The sequence below is a fragment of the Sturnira hondurensis genome, unplaced genomic scaffold, assembly GCF_014824575.4.
Source record: "Sturnira hondurensis isolate 20B ecotype Veracruz unplaced genomic scaffold, ASM1482457v3 Scaffold0017436, whole genome shotgun sequence".
Taxonomy (NCBI): domain Eukaryota; kingdom Metazoa; phylum Chordata; class Mammalia; order Chiroptera; family Phyllostomidae; genus Sturnira; species Sturnira hondurensis.
Window position 1 is genome coordinate 635,730 of NW_028090067.1, and position 22,731 is coordinate 658,460.

General features: G+C 35.5%; 1 protein-coding gene across 1 annotated transcript; it reads right to left on the minus strand.

Annotated features, from left to right (window-relative positions):
* Window positions 1–3,349: 3,349 nt before the first annotated feature.
* On the minus strand, window positions 3,350–22,143 carry KLRF1 (killer cell lectin like receptor F1). Its single transcript, XM_037068383.1, has 6 exons — window positions 21,972–22,143; window positions 12,502–12,600; window positions 11,505–11,657; window positions 7,453–7,592; window positions 6,957–7,069; window positions 3,350–3,930 (listed from the first exon to the last, which is right to left on the minus strand). Exons 1-6 carry the CDS (start codon window positions 22,051–22,053, stop codon window positions 3,822–3,824), a joined length of 696 nt encoding a protein of 231 aa, XP_036924278.1. The 5' UTR covers window positions 22,054–22,143; the 3' UTR covers window positions 3,350–3,821.
* Between the last annotated feature and the right edge of the window lie 588 nt (window positions 22,144–22,731).

The following is a 22,731-nucleotide window of genomic DNA, read 5'->3' on the forward strand; positions in this document are numbered from 1 at the left end:
GCAAAGCTGGTGAAAAAAAAAGAGGTCAATACTCCAGACTAAATAGTCAGGTATGGCATGTTTTAATAATTCTTACAGTACACCAGTTGAAAATAGCTGGGCTAGAACATAAAGGCCAGTTCCAACATTGGTAACAATGATTACTGGTATTCGTCAAAGGCTATTACCATTTAAAAAAACCAAACTACAAGCTGGCAAAGGATTATGGTGATCAGGTAGGTATACAGATGTCACTTTGAAGGATAACTCTCATGATTAGATTTGGAACAATTTTATCATAAAAATAGGAGATTATGATCCATTGAACAAAGTGTGAAAATGGAACTCCACGAAGGTACTACAAAAATGAACAAATTGAAATTTTAATGATGAATGGAATATTTACAAAATTTAGAAGTAGCTCCTGTCAAAGCAAAAATTGCATGGACCAGTCTTACAAAGGGAATAGTGGCCTTATTCAAAGCTATTGAAATAGAGCAGATTGGCCAGAACTCAGTCTGAACTAGAATTTGCTGATACAAAGGGCAGCAAGAATTTTTAAGAGCTGGGTGAGGGAGGAGAACATACACCTCTGTGTTTGTTGCTTGGTTTTACTTGAAGGAAAATTGAACTTTCTAAGATCTTCGTAATACAAGGCAGTTTTACAACTTGGAGTTAGATACCCACTTAAGTTAGGCCCCTACCCCTCCAGAAGAGAGAAATAAGGGTTCTGTCTTTTTTTAAAAAAATATTTTTATTTATTTATTTTTAGAGAGGGGAAGGGAGAGAGAAAGAGAGAGAGAGAGAGACATCAGTGTGTGGTTGCCTCCCACGTGGCCCCCACTGGGGACCCAGCCTGCAACCCAGACATGTGCCCTGACCGGGAATTGAACCTGTGACCCTTTGATTCACAGCCCGCGTTTAATCCACTGAGCTATGCCTGCCAGGGCAGGGTTCTGTCTTTTTTGATGATTACACTTCAAGGGGACAACTTTCAGCCCCTTGAGAAAGAGATTTCTGGTCTACAAAACCTTCCGATGGCTTAAAATTTTTTTCACATCTCAAAGGGACAGAGAAAGAACTTCCAATTACAAGTTTCTAAGGTAAAAGCTCTTAAAAGAAAAAAGGAAGCCGAGGGTGCAAGGCAGAATGAAACTGGTCTAAAATTTAGTCAAGCTGATGAGAATGTTAAGGCTCCCTTAGTCACTCCCCACAAATACTAAGCAATTATAAAGGGAAAGAGTGACTTTACAGTGAAGTGTGTTAAACAGCACACTGATGATGTAAATAAGGTGAAGAGCATCTGAAAGGATGCATTGAGACCAGTTTTGTTTTGTTTTGTTTTTGTCAGTGGGAATCAGGATCTACAGGAAATTATAAGCAAAGCATTCCAAGGACCCACACACAGGAGACTGTGGCAAGGTTTATTTGGGTGGAAATAGAAGTCGCCCCACGGGTATCCAACGTCCCATCTCTTTCCATCTTACCATGGAAAAAGTCTAACTGCGTCCTCTGCAAGGCCAAAACGAAAGCCAAGGTGCAGAGATTCTGCTTCAAGTTAAAGCTTAACCTTTTGGAGCGCATGCAGACCGCCACAAGCCCTAGGAGCTGCCAGACCCACATGGTTATGTGGCAGTCTGTGAGAGGGCAGGGGGATGCAGGGGACAAAGGAATTACTGTGTGGGAGAGAGAAAGAGGGAGAGAGAGTGTGTGTGTTTCCTTATTCCCCTGGAATTATGGGGGAATCCAAAAGAAGAACTTGAATTATCTGCTGGAGGGCGGGCCCCTTGTAGTACAGGGCTCCCCATCTAGTTGAGTGTCCTAGGAACCCATCTATATCAGTGCATCAGCTGGCACTGCGGTGAGAGTCTGCGTTCGGCTTCAGTGAATTTTTACGTAGACTCTTTCAATGAGTTTGCTAATTTCATGATTTATCAGTCTGCCTTCCCATACCATGCTGTTTGTCAGTGTTTGACCAAAAATGCCATGACCCCGGGCCCTATTCTTCCAATCCACCAAATCTCTCCCTGGGAGACTTTTTGTTGTTGTTGTTGCTCCACTAAAAAAAAAAAAAAGTCCTCAAAGGAAAACATTTTGCTGAAGTAGAAAAAATGTAACAAAAAATGGCAGAAGTACTAAGGCATCAAAATCGATGAGTTCAAAAACTTTTGAGCAGTGAAAACAGTGTCTCAATGGGTGCGTTGCATCAAATAGAGAGAACTTTGAAAGTGATTGAAATTTAAACATATAAGAACAAAGACACAATTTTTAATAAGTACATTCTGGCATTTTGGGGTCTCCCCTCATGTATTAGCTTGAGTTTCAGATAGACCAGGTGCTTTCTCAAAATAACCAATGAATGTTCCAAGCTTCTGCAGGCTTTTTGATGGATCTACCCCCTAGCTAGACCGACAGACCTCTTTGGTCCAGCACTTCTCCCTGCACCTTCCAGCAATCTGGTACTAGAGTGGGGAAAGGAGGAGTGCTAATCCCCTTGCTGGAGAGATGCTGCAACGCCCATCTCTCCAGCAAGGGGGTGTGAAGCTATGGCTTCCCTGTAAAGAAACAGGCTCACAGTCCTCAGTTTATTAAGATCAATATCTGATTCCCTTTTCTCTTATTCTTTTATCAATAACTAGTTAACTATGGCACCTACAGAAGCAGATTCACTATATCACTTCTCTGCTATTCCTGTCGAGGAGATATGAATTGAGTTCAACCATGAGAGATAATCACACAGATTCTCAGAAATATCATGCAACTTTTATTTATGGCAAGTATCAAAATCAATTAATATTTATTGAGCACCTATTATGTCAGGCATTGTAATCAGGCAGATTCTTGTAAATGTTATTCAACTTTTATTTTACTTATTCAAATTGAAGGAAATTTTACAGAATAATCAGCTTGTTGTATTCAAATGTCAACATCTTAAGTTTCGAGGAAGGCTAGGGAACTCTTCTAGGTAGAAGGAGATTAAATAGAACTGGGTGCTTTACTCTAAAGAACATTACTTTGACAATTGGCAAACCCTGCAGGTAACCTGAGAATTAGTTGGTAGTACTCTGGCAATGTTAATGTTGATTTTGATCATGATATTGTGATTAAGAAGAATATTCTTTATAGGAAGTTTAATAACATTACTCAACGATACTTGAAATTTCATAACAAAATGCATCAGTTGGGCAACTAAATCTCAAGAAGTTCATTAAAAGGTTTAAGTTCTTTTTTTTTCTGTACCCATGATCTTAAAGGTTTGTAATACATTCTAAGTGTATATAATTTTTTTATAAAATCTAAAGTATGCAACATATTTAACATTTTTACCCAAGACTTCCAATTTTAAGGTTCAAATCATAAAAATAAAAATGCTATTATCTAAGACAAGATTTAGAATATTTACTGAAGAATAGATTATATCAACAAACTTGTTAAAACAAAGTTGCTGCTTATCACTTAAGGAGTAAAGAATCTATAATTCCACAATATAATGCAACTCAGATCTACATAAAATTTCACAGGGTATGTTAATAATAAAGAAGCAAAATACAAAAAAAGCAGACATCATTTAATAACATTTGTTATAAATGAAAAAAATGAATAAAAATCCTTAACATAAATGCATAAGCTTACACTAAATATTAAAGGTTGAAAAGGTATATTTTAGAATGTTAACAGGGGTTATTCTGAGGCTAGGTCAATGTAGGTGATGAAGGGAAATGGAGAAAAGACTTTGGTGTTTAATTGCAGTTTTAAATTCTTACTCATCGAGATTAATATTAGAACCTAATAGGCAAGAAAAAATTGATCATTGATTACTCCACTGTTAATATTTTAAAATTCTAACACTGACAAATCCACTTGAAAACACTGCTGCAGGTTTCAGAGTAAATTTTGCTTCCCTTGATGGCAGCGCAGCTGTTCTCCATGGCTGTTCCTTGTATGAGGACTCTGCAGGAGGAAGGGTGAATACATTGTTAATCATTGTTGCTGGAGAAATCCATTTGTATTTGCAGCTAATGCACTCCCTTCACACCAGTCAGAATGGCCACCGTAAACAAATTAACAAACAGTAAGTGCTGGCGCAGTTGTAGAGAAAAGAGAATCCTAGTGCACTGTTGGTGGGAATGCAGACTGGTGCAGCCACTGTGGAAAACAGTATGGAATTTCCTCAGAAAACTAAAAAGGAAATGCCTTTTGACCCAGCAATTCCACTGCTGGGATTATACCTTAAGAATCCTGAAGGTATAACTGGTGATTTTTTTGAATCACCAATTCAAAAAAACGTATGCACCCTAATGTTCATAGCAGCATAATTGACAATAGCCTAGTACTGGACACAGCCTAAGTGCCCATCAGTAAATAAGTGGATCAAAAAAAAAACCAGTTGTACATCTACTCAATGGAATACTACACAGCAGAAAGAAAGAAGGAGCTCCTACCTCTGATGATACATGGGTGGAACTGGAGAGCATTATGCTAAGTGAAATAAGCCAGGAAAAAAATAAAATAAAACAACAGACACACTAACCACTAACAAAGGTTAAAAAATTAAAATTTGTACCAAAGAAATAATATTATTACTCTGGGGAAATGGGAGGATATGATAACATTGGAGATGCAGATCAGAGTTTTAAAGTTTCAGGTCTAACCTTTTTGAAGATGTAAAGGATTTTGGAATTATGTATTAGTCACACAATTAAAAATTAATTAAGAGTCTCAGGATCATTTTACTTATATGTACAAATTTTGAAGCTGTTCACTTAATGGGTAAAACTACAAAAAATAATAAGAAATAAGCCACAAGATGAAAAACAAATACCATATGATCTCAACTAATTAGGTGGAACCTACAAAATGAATGAGCAAACAAAATACAACCAAAGATATGGAAATAAAGAACAAACTCTGACAGTAACTAGAGGGAAGGGGAGAGGGCAATAATGGGGCAAAGAAGGGGAAGGAACGTGCACACAAGACCCATGGACAAAGCCAAAGGGGAGAAGGAGTGAGGGTGGGAGACAGGAGTGTGTGAGGTGGGGGAATGTGGTGGCAGGAGAATGGAGACAACTGTATTCCAACAACAATTAAAAAATGGGAAAATTTCAAGGTATTTTCAAATACCTTCACTCACTGAACTTTATCGTTATCTCTGTAACTTATCATTACTGTTCCTGATTAGCAGAAAGTTCTCACAGAGTTTGTTTGCAAATGACAGCTAAGAATAAATGACAGCCTACATTCCCATTTTAATATTCTTTGCATTGTTCCATGTGGCCCCTTAGATTTAAAAAAAATCCTAAGTCACATGGACAGCTTACTTAACATTTATTGGCTTCTCATATCAAATTATACAATGGTTTTAATAATATTTATCTCATGATACTATTATTAGGCTAAATTAATTGATGTTTATAAAGAATTCAGTACACAAACTGATTCATGTAAACTCTAAATAAATTACACATTTGTTGTATCTATCCACAAAGAAGAAGGATAAATACAATAATAAAGTTATCTATAAAATGCTGTAATGTTAGTGACTTTATTCTGTTAGGAATTCATTTAAACTGAGGAAAAACTTTAAGAAATACAATTGGGAGAGATGTACAAGGTCACCAAAACTTCCATGTGAATCAAGGGCCAATAGGTACTGGAGTCTCACATTGGAAATGCACCCTGCCCATGTTCATGTTTGACTTCTGTGTTGAACATGTTTTGAACAGAAATCCCAAGGCATGTTCTAAAGTTAAAACTAAACCTGACAGGGTTTGGCCTGGGAAAACACCTAGGCTAGCACCTTTGTAAGTGATCTAACAGGTAATGTTCAGCAATACGACTCTACCCTCAGATGGCACCCACTCATAATTTTGGTTTCCATTCCAATCATGTCTTTAGTGGAATTGCTTAGATGGATTCATTTAGTGTAGTGAAATAGAAAATAAGTAATATTTCATGACAAAGTAAGAGTGAATGAAAAGTAACACAACAGTTTTATTCATTGGTTACTTGGTTTTATAGTGTATCAGTTTCTTATCACTGCTATAACAAATTACCACAGACTTCGTGGCTTAAAACAACAAAAATTTGTTATCTTGAAGTTCTAGATGGAAGTAAAATCCAATGTCTACAGAGCTGCCTTCCACAGGCACTAGGGGGAAAATTTGTTCACTGCCTTTTGCAGCGTGGAGAGGCTGCACGTAATCCTTGGGCCACAGTTTTATCACTTGGACCCCCGTGTTTATCTTTACTTCCCCTTCTTTGACTCTGTCGCTCTTTCCTCCCTCATGCAAGGACTTGTGTTCACCTACCTGGACAACCTAGAGTAATGTTCCTATCTCAAGATTATTAGATTAATCATACCTTTGAAGTCTTTTTTGCATGCAAGGTAATACATTCATAGGATTTGGGGATTAGGATATGGACAACTTTGGGACAACAATTCTGTCTACCAACATCAGGATAACATTTGAATTTATAGCTTTTATTCCTTGTACTTTTAATTAAAATTTTATTATAAAATATGAACACAAAAATATTGATACAATTTTTTTAATCCTCAATAATCTCATAGAATTGTTGAAAACATTTCTGTATTATTTTGTTTGCTCTTATATTTCTCATTTGTCTTTCAGTGTTATGATAATCAAGTATATAATATAAAATATGTATACAAATCTTTTTTTTAATTATTAAAGATGGCTAAAGTAAAGACTGAGAATTTTGAAAACACAGGAGTACATTTGCTCACTCCACCTTTCCATATAAGTTATGAATAGTTTTTAAACAACAATAGTGCAACCATTATTGTTTTTGAATCCTTTTGCTTTGAAAACCAAACCAATATATCTTTTGTCCATTCAAATTCTTTAGTACCAAGAACTATTTCAGAGTTGACTTTGGTGAACTTAGACATGTTTTTGAAGGTAAGTTGTACAACAGACAATGAATCCGATTGCCTTAGAGTAAAGACTCACATCTCTGAAGCTACAGGAGAACCATCCACCCAGTTCCAGGTCCTCTTCTGAGCGGTAAAGTTCAGCCCAATCCACACGTAGTTTGATTGTTTTAGGTTTTTCTGTATAAAAGCCTAAAAAGTAAGTCATGAGTAACTAAGTGAACAACATATTTTATTAATTCATACATACTAAATACGATTTTAGAATTTATTGGAATATTGGACTGCTAGCACTCCAGATAGAAATTTTAGTATTAATTAATTTATATATTATTTATGCACATTGCATTAGATACATATACACATTCTACTTCAAAACTGAATATAAATATTCAGATCAGGACTAGCGTGGGGCAAAGGGAGGCACTGGCTTTGAGCACCAAACTTAAGAAGGCCTCCAAAGCTCAGTTATGGAGACAAGTAACGATTTAGTAGAAGAGTGGGGACCAAGTTCAGGAAGGCCATTTTGAACTATAAAGAGGCTAATGCCGTAACCATGACACTAAACCACTTACCATTTCAAGTTGGTCTTGAATGATGAGTAGATGAGAGTTTCTTCCCAAGCAGTACCCATAACTGTCACGCCAACTTTTTAGCTCATTGGAGAACCAATAACACTTTTCTTGATATTTGAGCCATTCTGATGGGCATGATCCTACTGAGAAATGTGGAAAACAAAGAGAAATTAAATCACATGTGTATCTCTGAAAACTGACAGTGAAAATATTTATGTGTTATATAAATAAGAGTGTAGCTATAGTAAAATTACTCATCACAAAGTGTTCAGACTCACAGTGTTAAAAATACGTATAATAATTCTTGGGACCTAAGAAAATTAACATAGTAAGATAAAGCAAAACTGAGACATAAAGAAATTTTTTTCATGCCATGACCTAATTATTGTTTTTGAATCCTTTGTCCCTAAATAACATGAACCGATTAAGATATATATTACATTATATATACTGTTTGAGAAATTAAATAGAATATCATCTATACCATTTGCTTAGAATTTATCCATGTAAAGTTTTAGAATCTCTATCATTTGTGTGTGTGTAATTTCTTTTATTATCTTCTTTTTGTTATTAAATAACATTGAGATTAAGTTTTTCAACTGCTTTGCAATTTCAACTTCATCAAGACTTATTATTTCCTTGAATTAAAATTAAATTGAAGTCTCAAATTGAAGATCTCTGAGACTTTTGGCATAATAATGAGGGAAAGAGAAGTATATATAAAAATATAACTACAGGCCAATATAACTATGCAAACATGTAGCCATTATAATCCCCTCTTTTAATTGAGGTAAAATTCATGTAAAATAAAGTTCAACATTTACTCCTTAAAAATGTGAATGCCATGTGTTTTAGTACATCCACAGCGTTGTTCAAACATGACTTCTAAATCGCTCCAAAATATTTTCATTACCTGAAAATAAAACCCCATAAACATTAAGTAGCAATTAACTACCCACTTCTCCAATTCTCAGACTTGGCAATCACTAATCTATTCTCTGTTTTTATAGATTTGACTATAATGGACATTCATAGACATGGATAATATGTAGCTTTTCATGACTAGCTTTTTTCTCAGCATAAAACTTTCAAGGTCCGTTCAAGTGAAGCATGCATCAGTACTTCGCCCCTTTTATGGCTGTATAGTATTCCACCACATGGAGGTAGCATCTTTTGTTATCCATTTATCAACTGATGGACATTTTAGACTGCGCTTGATTGTTATGAATACTCTTGCTATAAACATTCATGCATAAAATTTTGTGTGAACATACATTTTCTTTTGGGTATATACCTAAGATTTGAGCTGTTAGGTTATATGATAATTCTGTTTAACTTTCTTAGGAACTGGCCAATTATCTATCACAGTGCTGCATCATTTACCATTTATATGCCTACCAGCAACGTATAAGCAATTTCTCCACGTCACCAATACTTGTTACATTTGTTTGATTATAGCTACTCTAGAAGGTGTGAAGTAGTTTCTCATTGTGGTTTTGATTTCTTGTTTTCTTTTTTTTTAATTTTTTAATTTTTTAATTTTTTTAAATATTTTTTATTTATTTATCTTTAGAGAGGAAGGGAAGGAGAGAGGAAGAGAAACATCAATATATGGTTGCTTCTCGTGCATCCCCTGATGGGAACTGGCCCCTGCCGGGAACTGGCCTGCAACCCAGGCATATGTCCTGACTGGGAATCGAACCATGATCATCTGGTTCGCAGGCCCGTGCTCAATCCACTGAGCTACACCAGCCAGGTCTTGTGTTCTTAATAATTAATCATGTTAAACAACTCCTCACATGCTTATTGTCCTTCTGTTTAGTTTCTCTGAAGAAGTGTCTTTTTTTAATTTTTTACCCTTTTTTTATTTAGTTGCTTTTGTTTTGAAGTTATAATAGTTTTTTTATATTTGTAAATATACATAAGAGTTTTTTGGATACTACATACCTATTAAATATATAATTTGAAAGTATTTTTCCCATTTGGCGCGCTGTCTTTAATTTCTTGATGATATTTTCTGATGAAGTAAGATCTTTACTTTTGATGATATTGATTTTATCTATTTTTTGTTCTGTCACTGGTTCTTTTGCTGTCATATTTGAAATTATTGTTTAACCAAAGGTTCCCAAGATTTATATCTATTTTCTCTTATAAAAAAATTATAGTTTAGCTCTTACATTTAGGTCTTTGATCTATTTCAGATTTATTTTTCTATATTGTATGAGCTAGGTGTCCAAGTTCAATCTTTGTATGTGGCTGTCCAGGTGACCTGGCCCAATTTCCTTAAAAGATTGTTCTTCCCACATTGAATGGTTGGCACCCTAGTCAAAAGTCATTTGGCCAGAGGTGTATTCTGGACCCTTGATTCCATTTCATTGATCTACATGTCTATGTTAAAGCCAGTACCACACTTTTGATTGCAGCAGACTTGTAGTAAGTTTTGACATTGGAAAATTTGAATCTTCCAAATTAATTATTTTTGAAGACTGATTTTGCTATTCAAGATCCCTTGCAATTCCATATGAATTTTAAGATCACCTCATTTATTTATTTTTAAAAATTGATAAGATTTTTTATAAGGATTTTGATAAGGATTAGAATTTTGAACAGGATTTCTTTGGATCTGTAGCTCACTTTGGTTAGTATTGCCACCTGAAACAAGTTGTAGTATATAAATATATTGGAAGATTTTTTGCAATGATAACAAGGAATAACATGCTGATACATGCTATAACATGGATGAACATCAAAATATCATAATAAGTAAAAAACTAGACACAGAAGGTCAAATATCATATGATTCCATGATATGAAAATCTATAATAGGTCAATCCATAGCAACAGAAAGGAGATTAGTTATTTCCAGAGGACAAAGGGCAACGAAATGGGGATTAGTTGCTTATTGGGTGTGAGATTTCCTTTTTGGCTGATGAAAATGTTTTGGAACTAGACAAATGTGTTGGTTGCACATTTGAATGTCCTAACACCAATGAATTGTTTAATTTTGAGTGGCTTACTTTATGTTTGTGAATATTAACTCAATTAAACAAGGAGAAAAAAGTAATAAGAAATTACTACCTTATAGTTTGAAGTACAATATTTAGACTGACTTGAATGGATGTTTAGTGGTAATTATATGATTCCATGTTTACCTATGAAAGCTTCCTGACCTCTGAAAAGGTTTCATTATGATACACAACACAATGAGGATTTGGCTAGTCAGAATGTGAAATATGTGGTAAAGATACAACACTTTAATTCATTTGGGACTTGTACATATAAAACGTACAGATAATTCAAAAGAAAAGAGTAAACTGTAACATTTTATATGTGACATTATCACAATTCATGTGTGATAAAGAGGACTATGCAAATTAGGGATCAAAAAATATTTTAATGAACAGTTATAAAGTAAGTTAATCTGCTGCTCCATCACATACTATAAAATAAATGTCCCACTCTCAGAGCTAAGTGTTAAAAAGTTAAAATAAAAATGAAATTTGATATAACTGCTTTTATCTATTTTATATTTCATAAAAGGATATTAAGAAAAAATATTTATTTACATATTGCCTTAGCCTGTACGGAAGGGTTTTTTAAAACATTTTTAATTGCTTTTCAAGTACAGTTTTCTGCTTTTCCTCCCACTCCTCCCTACCACCCCAACCCTCCCAACCTCCCTCCCCTGTTTCCACCCTCCCCCTTGTTATTGTCCATGTGTCCTTTATCCTTGTTCCTGCAAACCTTTCACCCTTTTCCCCTGTAATCCCCTTTCCTCTCCCCTCTGGTCACTGTCAGCCTGTTCTCCGTTTTCATACTTATACGTCTCAACATGCTTTTATACTTTGGAGGGAAGAACCTAATTCTTACATTCTGTTTTACAGCTCTCCTCCCGCTGCCAAAATATATGTATATATAAATCAGGTTTTGAGTGAAAAGAAGACTTACATCAAATATTATTTGTTTATTTAATTTATGTGCTTAGTAAGCTATTTCGCACTTGGAAGGCCCAGAAGATTAAGACAAGAGCAGGTGAAAGACTTGAAAGATACCTCCACAGTCCGCAGCTCTTGAAACACAGCGGCCCACGTCTGCACTGCTTACATTTCCTCTTGCGTCGTCGTTCATTGTCAGTTTTCCAACATCTTCCTGGGTGTTATTTGAGTTATTTCCTTTTTGACAACTTAGCAACACTCCTTGAGAAACTTGAAAACAGGATTATTTTAAGGTTGGTTAAATATCTTCTCTGTGCAATGAGACCAGTTCTTTAGAATGATTCTGATGGTTGGAACGAGAAATCACTGAAGGGATAACTGGAAAGTGGTTTTTATTTTCATGTCTCATAAAAATTATTTCAATATTATACAATTAATTCACTTATATAGCATATATGTGTTAAAGATCTATTCAGTGCTAATCATTGTTCTAAAAATTGAGAAATAAAATGAAGTTCTTGCTCTGGGGCACTCACATGCTCTTTTAATGCTTGCTTAACATTTTGCCAAAAGTTATGATATTATGTTTAGCCCACTCTGCTGTAATTATTAATATAAAATCTATTTTTTCCAGTAGAATATGAGCCTCCTTGACATGATTATTCTTTTCTTCAACTTTGGGAATTTGTAATAGTGTTTGTAGTATAGTAATTTCTCAGTAAATATTTGTGGGAAAAAAGCAAGACTAAACTAAATAAAATCTTACATAAATACATAAGAAAAATTATAGATATTTATCTATTTCCAAAATGCTGACAAATTAAAAAACAAGCTTACCAAATATTCACCTCAAACATACACACACACACACACACACACATACACTTTCTTCCCATCAGATTGTATGCTACTTAAGAACAAATATGTCTCTTATTTGAGAACATATTAAATACATTACTATGAAGTACATAACCTATGGCTTTATACATAGTAGCACCTTATTAAATCTTAGTTAATATGAGAAAGAATGAATATGAAATGAGACATAATATGGTTAAAGACATAAAAAGTACACATTTTCATATATTTATTTATTAAAGAAATTTTAACTTACCCAACAATGCCAGGGAGATAAAAGTCAAAACCAGAATACCATTTACTGTTCCAGATATTCCCAATAAGATTTTATACCAGTGCAACATCATGGAATAATCTGAGAAATCAATCACATGAGTTAGCTTAGAAAAGTACATTTCCAATAAGTGATAGCAATTATAATAATATAATTTTATATATTTCATAATATTGATTTTGAAGTTCAAAGGATGTTAGTCAATCAAAAGCATAAAAACTAAATAAATGGAAAAATATTTATTTAAAAATGATAATATTCTGGGGGGTTAGAAGTTGTGACACATTGTATTAAATCTTTAAAATGCCAATATTTGCCATAATTTACCATTGAAAAAAGAATTTTAATATGGATATGTAATAATTCCTTCCAGGTGTGTGTGCATGTGTACTTACAGACACACATATGTATTCACACAAATGAAAACTTTCTAATTAATCACTTGCTTTATTCTTTGATGTTCATAGCAGTTTTATTTGTAATAACCATAAACTGAAAATAATCCAGATGCCCTTCAATGAATGCTTAAGAAAGCTTTACATACATACCATGAAACATTACTCAGCAATATGAAAAATTAACTATTGATACATGAAACAATGTAGATGAACCTAATAGCATTATGCTGAAAGAAGAACAAAAAAGGCCAGTCTCCAAAGTTAACAGCATACTATGTAATTTCATTAATACAACATTATTTTTAAATATCTCTTTATATAATTACTTTTCCCATCACCATTTTTCCCCTTATACCTCCCTCCACTTCCACCCACCCTGCCCTCCCCCCAAAGTCACCACAGTGTTTTCCTTGAAATGACAATATTATAGGAATAGAAAACAGATCGGTGGTTGCAGAAATTAAGGAGAGAGTAAGGCTGAGAGGGAACTGGATATGGCTATAAAAATGCAAAGTGAAGGGGGGAAATATTCTGTATCTTAACTCCATCAACATATCTTTTCTATGATGTACTATAATGCTGCAAGATGCTTACATTGGTGAAAATGGGTAAACAGTATACATGCATCTGTGTATTAATTCTTCTTTACAACTTTTATTATTATTAAAGCTGTTGGGGTGACATGGTTAATAAAATTATATAGGTTTGGGGTGTACAGCTCTATACTACAGCATTTATGTGTTGTGTGTTCACCATCCAAAGTCAAGTCTCCCTCCATCACCATTTATGCCCTTTCACCCGCTTCTTCCGCTCCCCACATCCCTTTTTTCCAATCACTGTAGTGTTATCTATGTCTGTGGGGGTTTCTTTTTTTGCTTAATCCCTTCTCCCAGCCTCCCATGCCCCCACCCCTCTGACAGCTATCAGTCTTTTTTCTGTATTTATGAGTCTGTGTCTACTTTGTTTGTGTTTATTTTATTCATTAGATTTTGTTCATGTAAGTAAAATCATACGGTATTTGTCTTTCTCCAACTGGCTTATTTCACTTAGCCTAATACTCTCCAGGTCCATCAATGTTGTCACATACTTTAAATTTTCTCTCTTTTTTTTGTGGCCAAATAGTATTCGTCGTGTAAATGTTGCACAGCTGTTTAACCCACTCATATACTCATGAGCACTTGGGTTTTTTCCAAATCCTGACTATTGTAGATAATGCTGCAGCGAACACGAGAGTGCATATATTCTTTCAAATAAGTGTTTTGGGTATCTTTAAATATATTCCCAGAAGTGGAATTGCTGGGTTATAAAGCATTCTCATTTTCAGTATTTTGAGAAACCGCCATCCTGTTTTCCAGAGCAGCTATACTAGTCTGCATTTGCACTGGTATTCCTTTTCTCCACATCTTTGCCAACACTTATTTGTTGACTTATTGATGATGGCCATTCTGACAAGTGTGAAGTGATACATCATTGTAGTTTTAATATGCATTTCTCTGATTACTAGTGACGTTAATCATCTTTTCATATGAGTATTGGCCATTTATGCATCCTCTTTGGTCCTTTCAAAGGATTAAAGTGCCTATTTAGATCCTTTACTCATTTTTTTAATTGCATAGTTTGTTTTTTTGGTGTTGAGTTTAATTAGTTCTTTATAAATTTTGGATGTGAATTCCTTATCAGATATATTAATGGCAAATATGTTCTTCCATTTAGTAGGTTGTTTTTATTTTGTTGATGGTTTCCTTTGCTGTACAAAAACTTATTAGTTTGTTGTGGTCCCATTTGTTTATTTTCTCTTTGTTTTCTTTGCCCAAGGATATATATCAGGAAAAAATGTTGCTACAAGAAATGTTTGAGATTTTATGCCTATGTTTTCTTCCAGTATTTTTATAGTTTCAAGTCTAACATTTAAGTCTTTAATCCATTTTGAGGTTTTTCTTGTGTATGGTATAAGGTGGTAGTCTAATTTCATTTATTTGCACATATCTCTCTTTGGCTATTTCTCTTTTAAAGCTTATTGGATTAGCTCAGATGTTGTCTGAAGTGTGTTGGTGTGTTGGTTCTGAAGCTTCTTGGGAGGTACTCCTGTCTATCGCAATATCTGATGCTGCCTGTGACTGGCCCTGGGCAACAGTTTAGTTACAAAACAATACACAGTTAGTGGTGACCTCTGCTGGTCCTGTGTGCATGTGAGGAAGAGACCAAGCTGCATACCAAGGCTGGTTTTTACTAACCCAGGACTAGGGACAGGTCAGCAAAAGTCTAAGGCACTCAAAGATCTGCCTCCACCTGCCATCATCTGTGGCTACTATTAGGCTCAGTCACCAATAAGCCTCTGGCAGTATTCAAATTGCATGAAGTAAGTTCTCAGTGAGTCGTCATTTAGGGCTGAGTTGCATTCATCAGCCTGATAGAGGTTCCAGTTGATGGCAGTGCTGGATCTGAGGCCACTCAGGAAATGTCCCAGAATATAATACCAAGTCTAGTTTTTACCCACTGGGTATGTGCACACATCTGTTGTGGGATCAGGACTCAGGGAACCATCAGGGTGAGGCTAGAAGAGTTTATCAGGCCCAAACAGACCAAGATTTGGGCATGTGAAGGGAAGGCTCTGAACTAGTTAGGAGTGCAAGGGGGAAATGGCCCTCATCCAGAGTTACACAATTCAGTCTGGTCCAGATTCTGCAAGGAGCCCAAACTCAGCAGGGGGATGACCTGGGAAAGATGAGGCTAGGAGTGTCCTATAAGGGCAGTTGCCAGTCAGGCTTGAACTGAAGGTGGGGAAAATGGTCCCTTTCCCAGGCCAGCTACCTGTGTTCTGCCAGCTCAATTTTCCTGTGTTCTGCTTGGACCATAGCAGAGTGGAGCCACCAGGGGTCAGGAAGGTGGGGCCTCTGGAGCAAGGCACATGGAGCTAGCGGATTCCCCTAGTGGATCTCCTGTGATGGAGGAGGTGCTAGTCAGGTTTACAAAAAGTGGGAGGAATGGCCCCCACCAAAACCCCACACAACTCAGTCACTGACATCCCCTAAGTCTGCCTAGACCTTTACACCCAGGCCCAGGCAGGTAATTCCTCAACAGGACACAAGCTTCATAGGCAGAGAGAGAAGGATTTCAGAGGGTGGGACTATTGTCTCTCCCAGGCTGATGCTATATGTAGGCGAGCGTTCCACCCAAGATATATGGTGTCTGCTGTGTGGCAGAGTGACTCAGCACAGGGATTTTGGTGGCTGAGACTTCAGCTTTCTCCCCAGAGCCACAAACCCCAGTCCCCCCTTATGTGACTTTAGTCTGACCCACCCTCACCCTGCTGGAGCCCCGGGTGAGTGACCATGAATGATATATTGTGTGTCGACTCTTTAAGAAGGTGCCAGTTTCACTACCAGGTTCCCTTCTCTTCATGGCAGACAGAATCAGTACTGATTGACAGAATCAGTACTGATTTTCACAGCCAGGTGTTATGTGAGAGGCCCTTCCTGCCTCTGGTGTTCCGGGCTTGGGATGGCAGCTTAGGGATGACACTCGACACGTCTCAGGGGAAACCTTTGCAGCTGAAATAGCCATCTGGAATTTCAGCTCCTGCCTGTGTCTCAAAGCCCTTTTTGTGTCTCTGCCCTTCCTACCAGTCTCAATATGGCTTCTGTAAGTCCTTGGTTATAAGACTTCTCTTTAGCTAGTCTTCGGTTGGTTATTCCAGTTTTTACTCTACATTTTAGTTGATATTCTCATTTGTTCCTGGGAGAGTGAGTGTAACATCTACCTATTCCACCACCATCTTGGTTCCCCCTTAATTTGAGGTACAGTATTTAGACTGACTTGAATGGATGTTTAGTGGTGATTATATGATTCCATGTTTACCTATGAAAGCTTCCTGACCTCTGAAAAGGTTTCATTATGATACACAACACAATGAGGATTTGGCTAGTCAGAATGTGAAATATGTGGTAAAGATACAACACTTTAATTCATTTGGGACTTGTACATATAAAACGTACAGATAATTCAAAAGAAAAGAGTAAACTGTAACATTTTATATGTGACATTATCACAATTCATGTGTGATAAAGAGGACTATGCAAATTAGGGATCAAAAAATATTTTAATGAACAGTTATAAAGTAAGTTAATCTGCTGCTCCATCACATACTATAAAATAAATGTCCCACTCTCAGAGCTAAGTGTTAAAAAGTTAAAATAAAAATGAAATTTGATATAACTGCTTTTATCTATTTTATATTTCATAAAAGGATATTAAGAAAAAATATTTATTTACATATTGCCTTAGCCTGTAAGGAAGGGTTTTTTAAAACATTGTTAATTGCTTTTCGAGTACAGTTTTCTGCCTTTTCCTCCCACTCCTCCCTACCACCCCAACCCTCCCAACCTCCCTCCCCTGTTTCCACTTTCCCCATTTGCTTTAAATGTAGTATTCCCAAATCGTTTCACCTGTTTCATTTACTAAGGATGTAATATGAGTCAGGAATAAATAGGCAGTTTTCCAAAGAAGACACACAAATGGCCAAGCACCTGAAAAGATGTTCGACACCACTAATAATCAAGCAAAACAACAATGACTTAACCTTCTCGCAGTTGTTGGGGCAGCTCTTACCAAAATGACAAAAGATTGCAAGTGTTGGTGAGAATGTGAAATGATGCCACCACTACAGGAAACAGTACGGAGGTTCCTCAAAAAGTTTAAAATAGAGCTACCATATGATTCATAAATCCCGCTTCTGGGTATAACCAAAACAATTGAAAGCAGTAGCTCAGAGAGAGGTTTGCACTTTTGTGGCCAGTGCAGCATTATTCACAAGAGGCAAGACATGGAAACATTCCATGCATCTGTCTACAAATGAAAGGATGAAGAGAATGAGTCACATGTATACGCTGTTGGGTCGATGTGGATGGAACTTGAGGGCAGTACACTAAGTAAAAAAACAGACAGACAAACACAAATGCTGTATATGTCACTTATACGTGTAGCATAAAAAGGCTAAAATTATAGAAGCAGAGAGTAGAACAATAATTTCCAAGCACCGCAGGTAGGGGTGATGGGCAGATGTCCAAGTGTATAAACTTCCAGTTATAAGGTGAATAAGTTCTGGGGTTCAACAGTACAGATACTGATTATAGTTAACAATGCTGTATTATATACTCTAAATTTGTTAAGAGAATAGATCTTAAATGCTCTTGCTCCAAAAACATTGTAATTATGTGAGTTGATGGAAGTATTTACTAACCCTGCTGGGTAATCATTTTGCAATATATAAATGTACAAAATCAGCACACAATACACCTTAAATTTATACGATGTTATATATCAACTGTATCTCAATAAAGTTTGGGGAAAATCCCAAATCTCCATTACTCTTTCGTATTTGGAAGGTTTTATTCAATGCAGTCACACAACAGAGCTCAAATGAAGGTGAAAACAATACAAAAAGAGGTACAACTATTTAAAGACAATATGAGTATGGGTTCCACAAAACTAAAAGAATGCCACAGAGAATAAAATAATTAGGGACTGCAGTCATACAATTAACATACTGAAATCAATTACCTTTTATATACAATATTATTTAAAAATATAAATAAAGAAAAAGCATTACTTTGGCTAGCTAATGAAGCAAAAACAAACAAGAAGAAAGTTAGAAATAAAAAGTTTTTCCCAAACCAATTAATAAATAAATAAATAAAAATAAATTGCCCCAAACCAATATGAGGAGAACTAGACAAACACATATGTAACTGAATAGCATAAATGTGGACTTGAAGAAATAGAAGTTCAATCATGTTTGAACTGGAAGCTGTGTCAAAGAGATAAATTTCCCCTAAGGTAATTGATGAAGTAGGAAGGAATTTAGTACACTGAACTACACTTCTGTTTTGGTTTAGATATTTGGGCTGAATGTCTGCAAAATTTATTATAAAATTAATTGGAAGAATAAATAAGTGAGCTAACCAAGATATTAAGCAATTAAGAGATTTAAAAGATGGAAATGTGAAATGGTACAATGCTTTGGAGGGATATTTAGGAAAAAACTAGCAAAATTCTATAGCTATTTACATAGTCACCCAATAATATTCCTTCGAGAAATCTGCTCCAGTGATATATTGGAAAAATATGAAAAATATATGTGTAAAGCTTTATAGTAGAAATATAATAAAAGATGCAAACATCATAAATGTCCCACAGCAGGGGGGCTGGCTGAGTAGACACGTGGAATAAGATGGAAGGGACAGGATGGGAGCTGGAAATCTCTGCAGCTACCTTGCCAACAGATTTGACTTTGAAAATACATGTTTTTACATAATTAAAAAATAATTATATTATACTGTTTGACATGTATCATATAATTGTCATTTCAAACTGTGTTTACCTATACATAAATATAAAATAAGATAAACCAGATAATTTTAAGTGATCCATAACTAAATGGAATACAAAATAAAGAACCCAACTGGTCATTAAGTTAGTAGAAATATTTCAAGTAATTTCATTTTTAAAAAAATTATTTAAAGATTATTTGGGGGTAGGGAAAGGGAGGGAAAAAGAGAGACAGATAAACATCGATGTGCAAGAGAAACATCAATCGGTTGCCTCTCTCATGTCCCCAAGCAGGGACCTGGACCTCAAACAAGGCATGTGCCCTGACCAGGACCCAAACTGGCGACCGTTTGGTCTACAGGATGATGTCCAACCAGCTGAGCCACACCAATCAGGATTTAAGTAATTTTAAAAGATAATTTGACTGCGCAAGTACAATGGAGTATATACTAAGGATTAGAAAACTCTCCAGTACATTTTAATCTGTTTTAAATTATTATATTATTAGTAATACTACATATAATTATTCTGAAAGTTTATATATATGACAAAATATAACTTTTTATTATCATTAATGCCATGATATGGAAAAAGGTATACAAATATACAATTACAAAGTTAGGTAAAACCCTACGTATAATAAAAAGGAGTAAAATGTCAATTAGATTCGAATGTAATGTTTTACCCAAGCTTTACTAAATTTTACCAAGATTTATTAAATATTAACAAAGGGTACATTAGTAATATATAAATATTAGCTTATACTACTTAATTAACTAAAAGTTGCAATTTATTATTTGTAGTTTTTTTTAATAAAACACATTTGGTTTCCCAGTGACATCTACAAAATGAATGTGAAAAGGTTTGCACAGAGGAGCCACTACATTCTGTGACCTTTCAGGCCAATATCTCTATTTCTGAAAAACAAAGTTATTCACCTGATGGAAAACATATTTCAAAGTCTTGGCAGGCTAAATTAAAATTTGGTATTAAAATGCCATATTTTATGCATAATAAGGAGATGAATGACCGACAGCAAATATTAAATTTTAATTATTTATTTTAATTTAATGCACATATTTTCTGAGAGTCTCCTAAGAATAGAGAGCCCAGAAATAAATCTGTGTCTCAACAGTCAATTAATATTCAACAAACGTAGCAGAAGCATAACATGGAGTAAAAATAGGGTCTTCAACAAATGGTATTGGAAGAGCTGGACAGATACATGCAAAAAAGTGAAATTCAACCACCAACTTATACCACACACAAAAATGAATTCAACATGGATAAAAGACTTAAATTCAAGTCATGACACCATAGAAGTCCTAGAGGAGAACATAAGCAAGAAAATCTCAGCTATGCCATGCAGCAATATTTTCAGTTATGTCCCGTAGTCAAGGGACATAAAGAAAAGAATAAACAAATGGGACCTCGCCAAAATAAAAAGCTTCTGCATAGCTCAAGAAAACATGGGCAAAATGGGAAGGGAACCAACCTTATGGTAAAATATACTTGCCGATGATACCTCAGACAAGAGTTTAATCTCCAAAATATATAAAGAACGCATGTGACTCCACCACAGAAAGACAAAGAATTCAATTTAACGATGGGCAAAGGACCTGAACAGACACTTCTCCAAGGAGGACATACAGAGGGCCCAGAGACATACCCTCCCATATGAAAGGATGCTCAGCATCAGCAGCCACCAAAGAGATAAAAATTAAAACCACAATAACATACCACTTCACACGGGTGAGAATGACCATCATAAACAAATCAACAAACAACAAGTGCTGGCAAGGTTGTGGAAAAAAGGGAACCCTAGTGCAGTGTTGGTGGGAATGCAGACTGGTGCAGCCGCTGTGGAAAACAGTATGGAGTTTCCTCCGAAAACTAAAAACTGGAGCTACCTTTTGACCTGGCAATTCCACTGCTGGGATTGTATCAAGAATCCTGAAACAGCAACTCAAAAGAACCTATGCACCCCACTGTTTATAGCAGCACAATTTACAACAGCCAAGTGCTGGAAGCAACCTAAATGCCCAGTAGTAAATGAATGGATCAAAAACTCTGGTACATTTACATGATGAAATACTATGCAGCGGAAAGAAAGAAGGAGCTCCTACTCTTTGCCACAGCAAGAATGGAACTGGAGAGCACTATGCTAAGTGAAATAAGCCAGGCCGTGAGGGAAAAATACCATACGATCTCACCTTTAACTGGAACATAATAAGACAAACAAGCAAAATATTATCAGAGACATTGAAATTAAGAACAAACTGACAGTAACTAAAGGGAAGGTGAGGAGGGATAATGAAGGAAGGCAGGGGAAGGATCATCAAGGAACATGTATAAAGGACACACAGAAAAAGTCAAAGAGGTATAAAATGGAGGGTGGGAGGTGGATATCGGTGAGGAGGAGGAGAGTGGTGGTGGAAAATTGAGACAGCTGTACTTGAACAACAATAAAAATTAAAAAGTAAAAGAAATTATATGAGACAAATATTATTTTAAAACCAAATGTTAGTTCCACATTGATAAACCGGAGAGGCAGATAAGAGACAAGATGGAGACAAACACAGAAAAACATCAAAAAAATAAAAATAAAACAATTCAAGAACAGATATTAGAAACCCCTATCCACATTAATATTGATGTTAATATTAACCTATGTTATATTCACACCCATATTAATCCACACCACCTGGAAAAAACTGAATTTCGTACCTTTATATGTAAGTTCAGATGACGGGGTGGAAATCCTTCTTTTCAAATGCATGTTCAGTGTCATGTATCTTTCATCTTGCATCTTCAGTGTGATAAGTGTGTGTGTCTGTATGTTTTGTTTTTTAATATGATATGTTTTAAGAAAATAATAACCCTGATGCCAATCAGGGGATTGTCCTCAAACTACTGACTTGTGCTCACATTGTCCGTGCAGGGTACATACAAGGGTTCACAGTTTCATCTCTAGTGAAAACCTCAGAGGAAATGTCTTGTTTTATTTTTCTCATGACCTAGATACCACAATTTCTCAAGTTAAATTTAATATTATAGCTGTTCTTTTAAAAAATTCTTCTGATAATCTGTAAAGTCAGGGGAATGGAAAATATGTATGTGAGTATTCTAGATTATGCTCTCTATCTAATACATTAATATGTCAATATGAGAAACATCCAAACCAGTGAGAATTTTTATGAGGTTTTTTGAGCCAAACTGACAATTGCTGAGAAGCAAAACCTCAACGGACTGAGAAATCACTCTGGAAAATGGCCATTTCTCACCTTATTTTACATATAAAAATCAAAAGAGGAGGCATAATTGGGTTACATAAAATCTATCATTGATAGATTAGGGAGCCAGGAGAAAGCAAAGCAGAGATTGAATACAAAATAAAATGATAAACACATACTTCTTTCACACAGGTGATACATGATAGTTAACACTCAACAATTAACAGTAACAATGAGGGGGTTTGCAGTGTCTC

Bases quoted from the DNA above. Each gene is read 5' to 3' on its own strand.
- KLRF1 (XM_037068383.1), bottom strand. From the start codon at position 22,053: ATGCAAGATGAAAGATACATGACACTGAACATGCATTTGAAAAGAAGG. The intron at 11,658-12,501 runs GTAAGTTAAAAT...CCTGTTTTCAAG, and splicing joins TATCTCCCTGGCATTGTTGG to TTTCTCAAGGAGTGTTGCTA. The intron at 7,070-7,452 runs GTAAGTGGTTTA...CTTACTTTTTAG, and splicing joins TTCAAGACCAACTTGAAATG to GCTTTTATACAGAAAAACCT.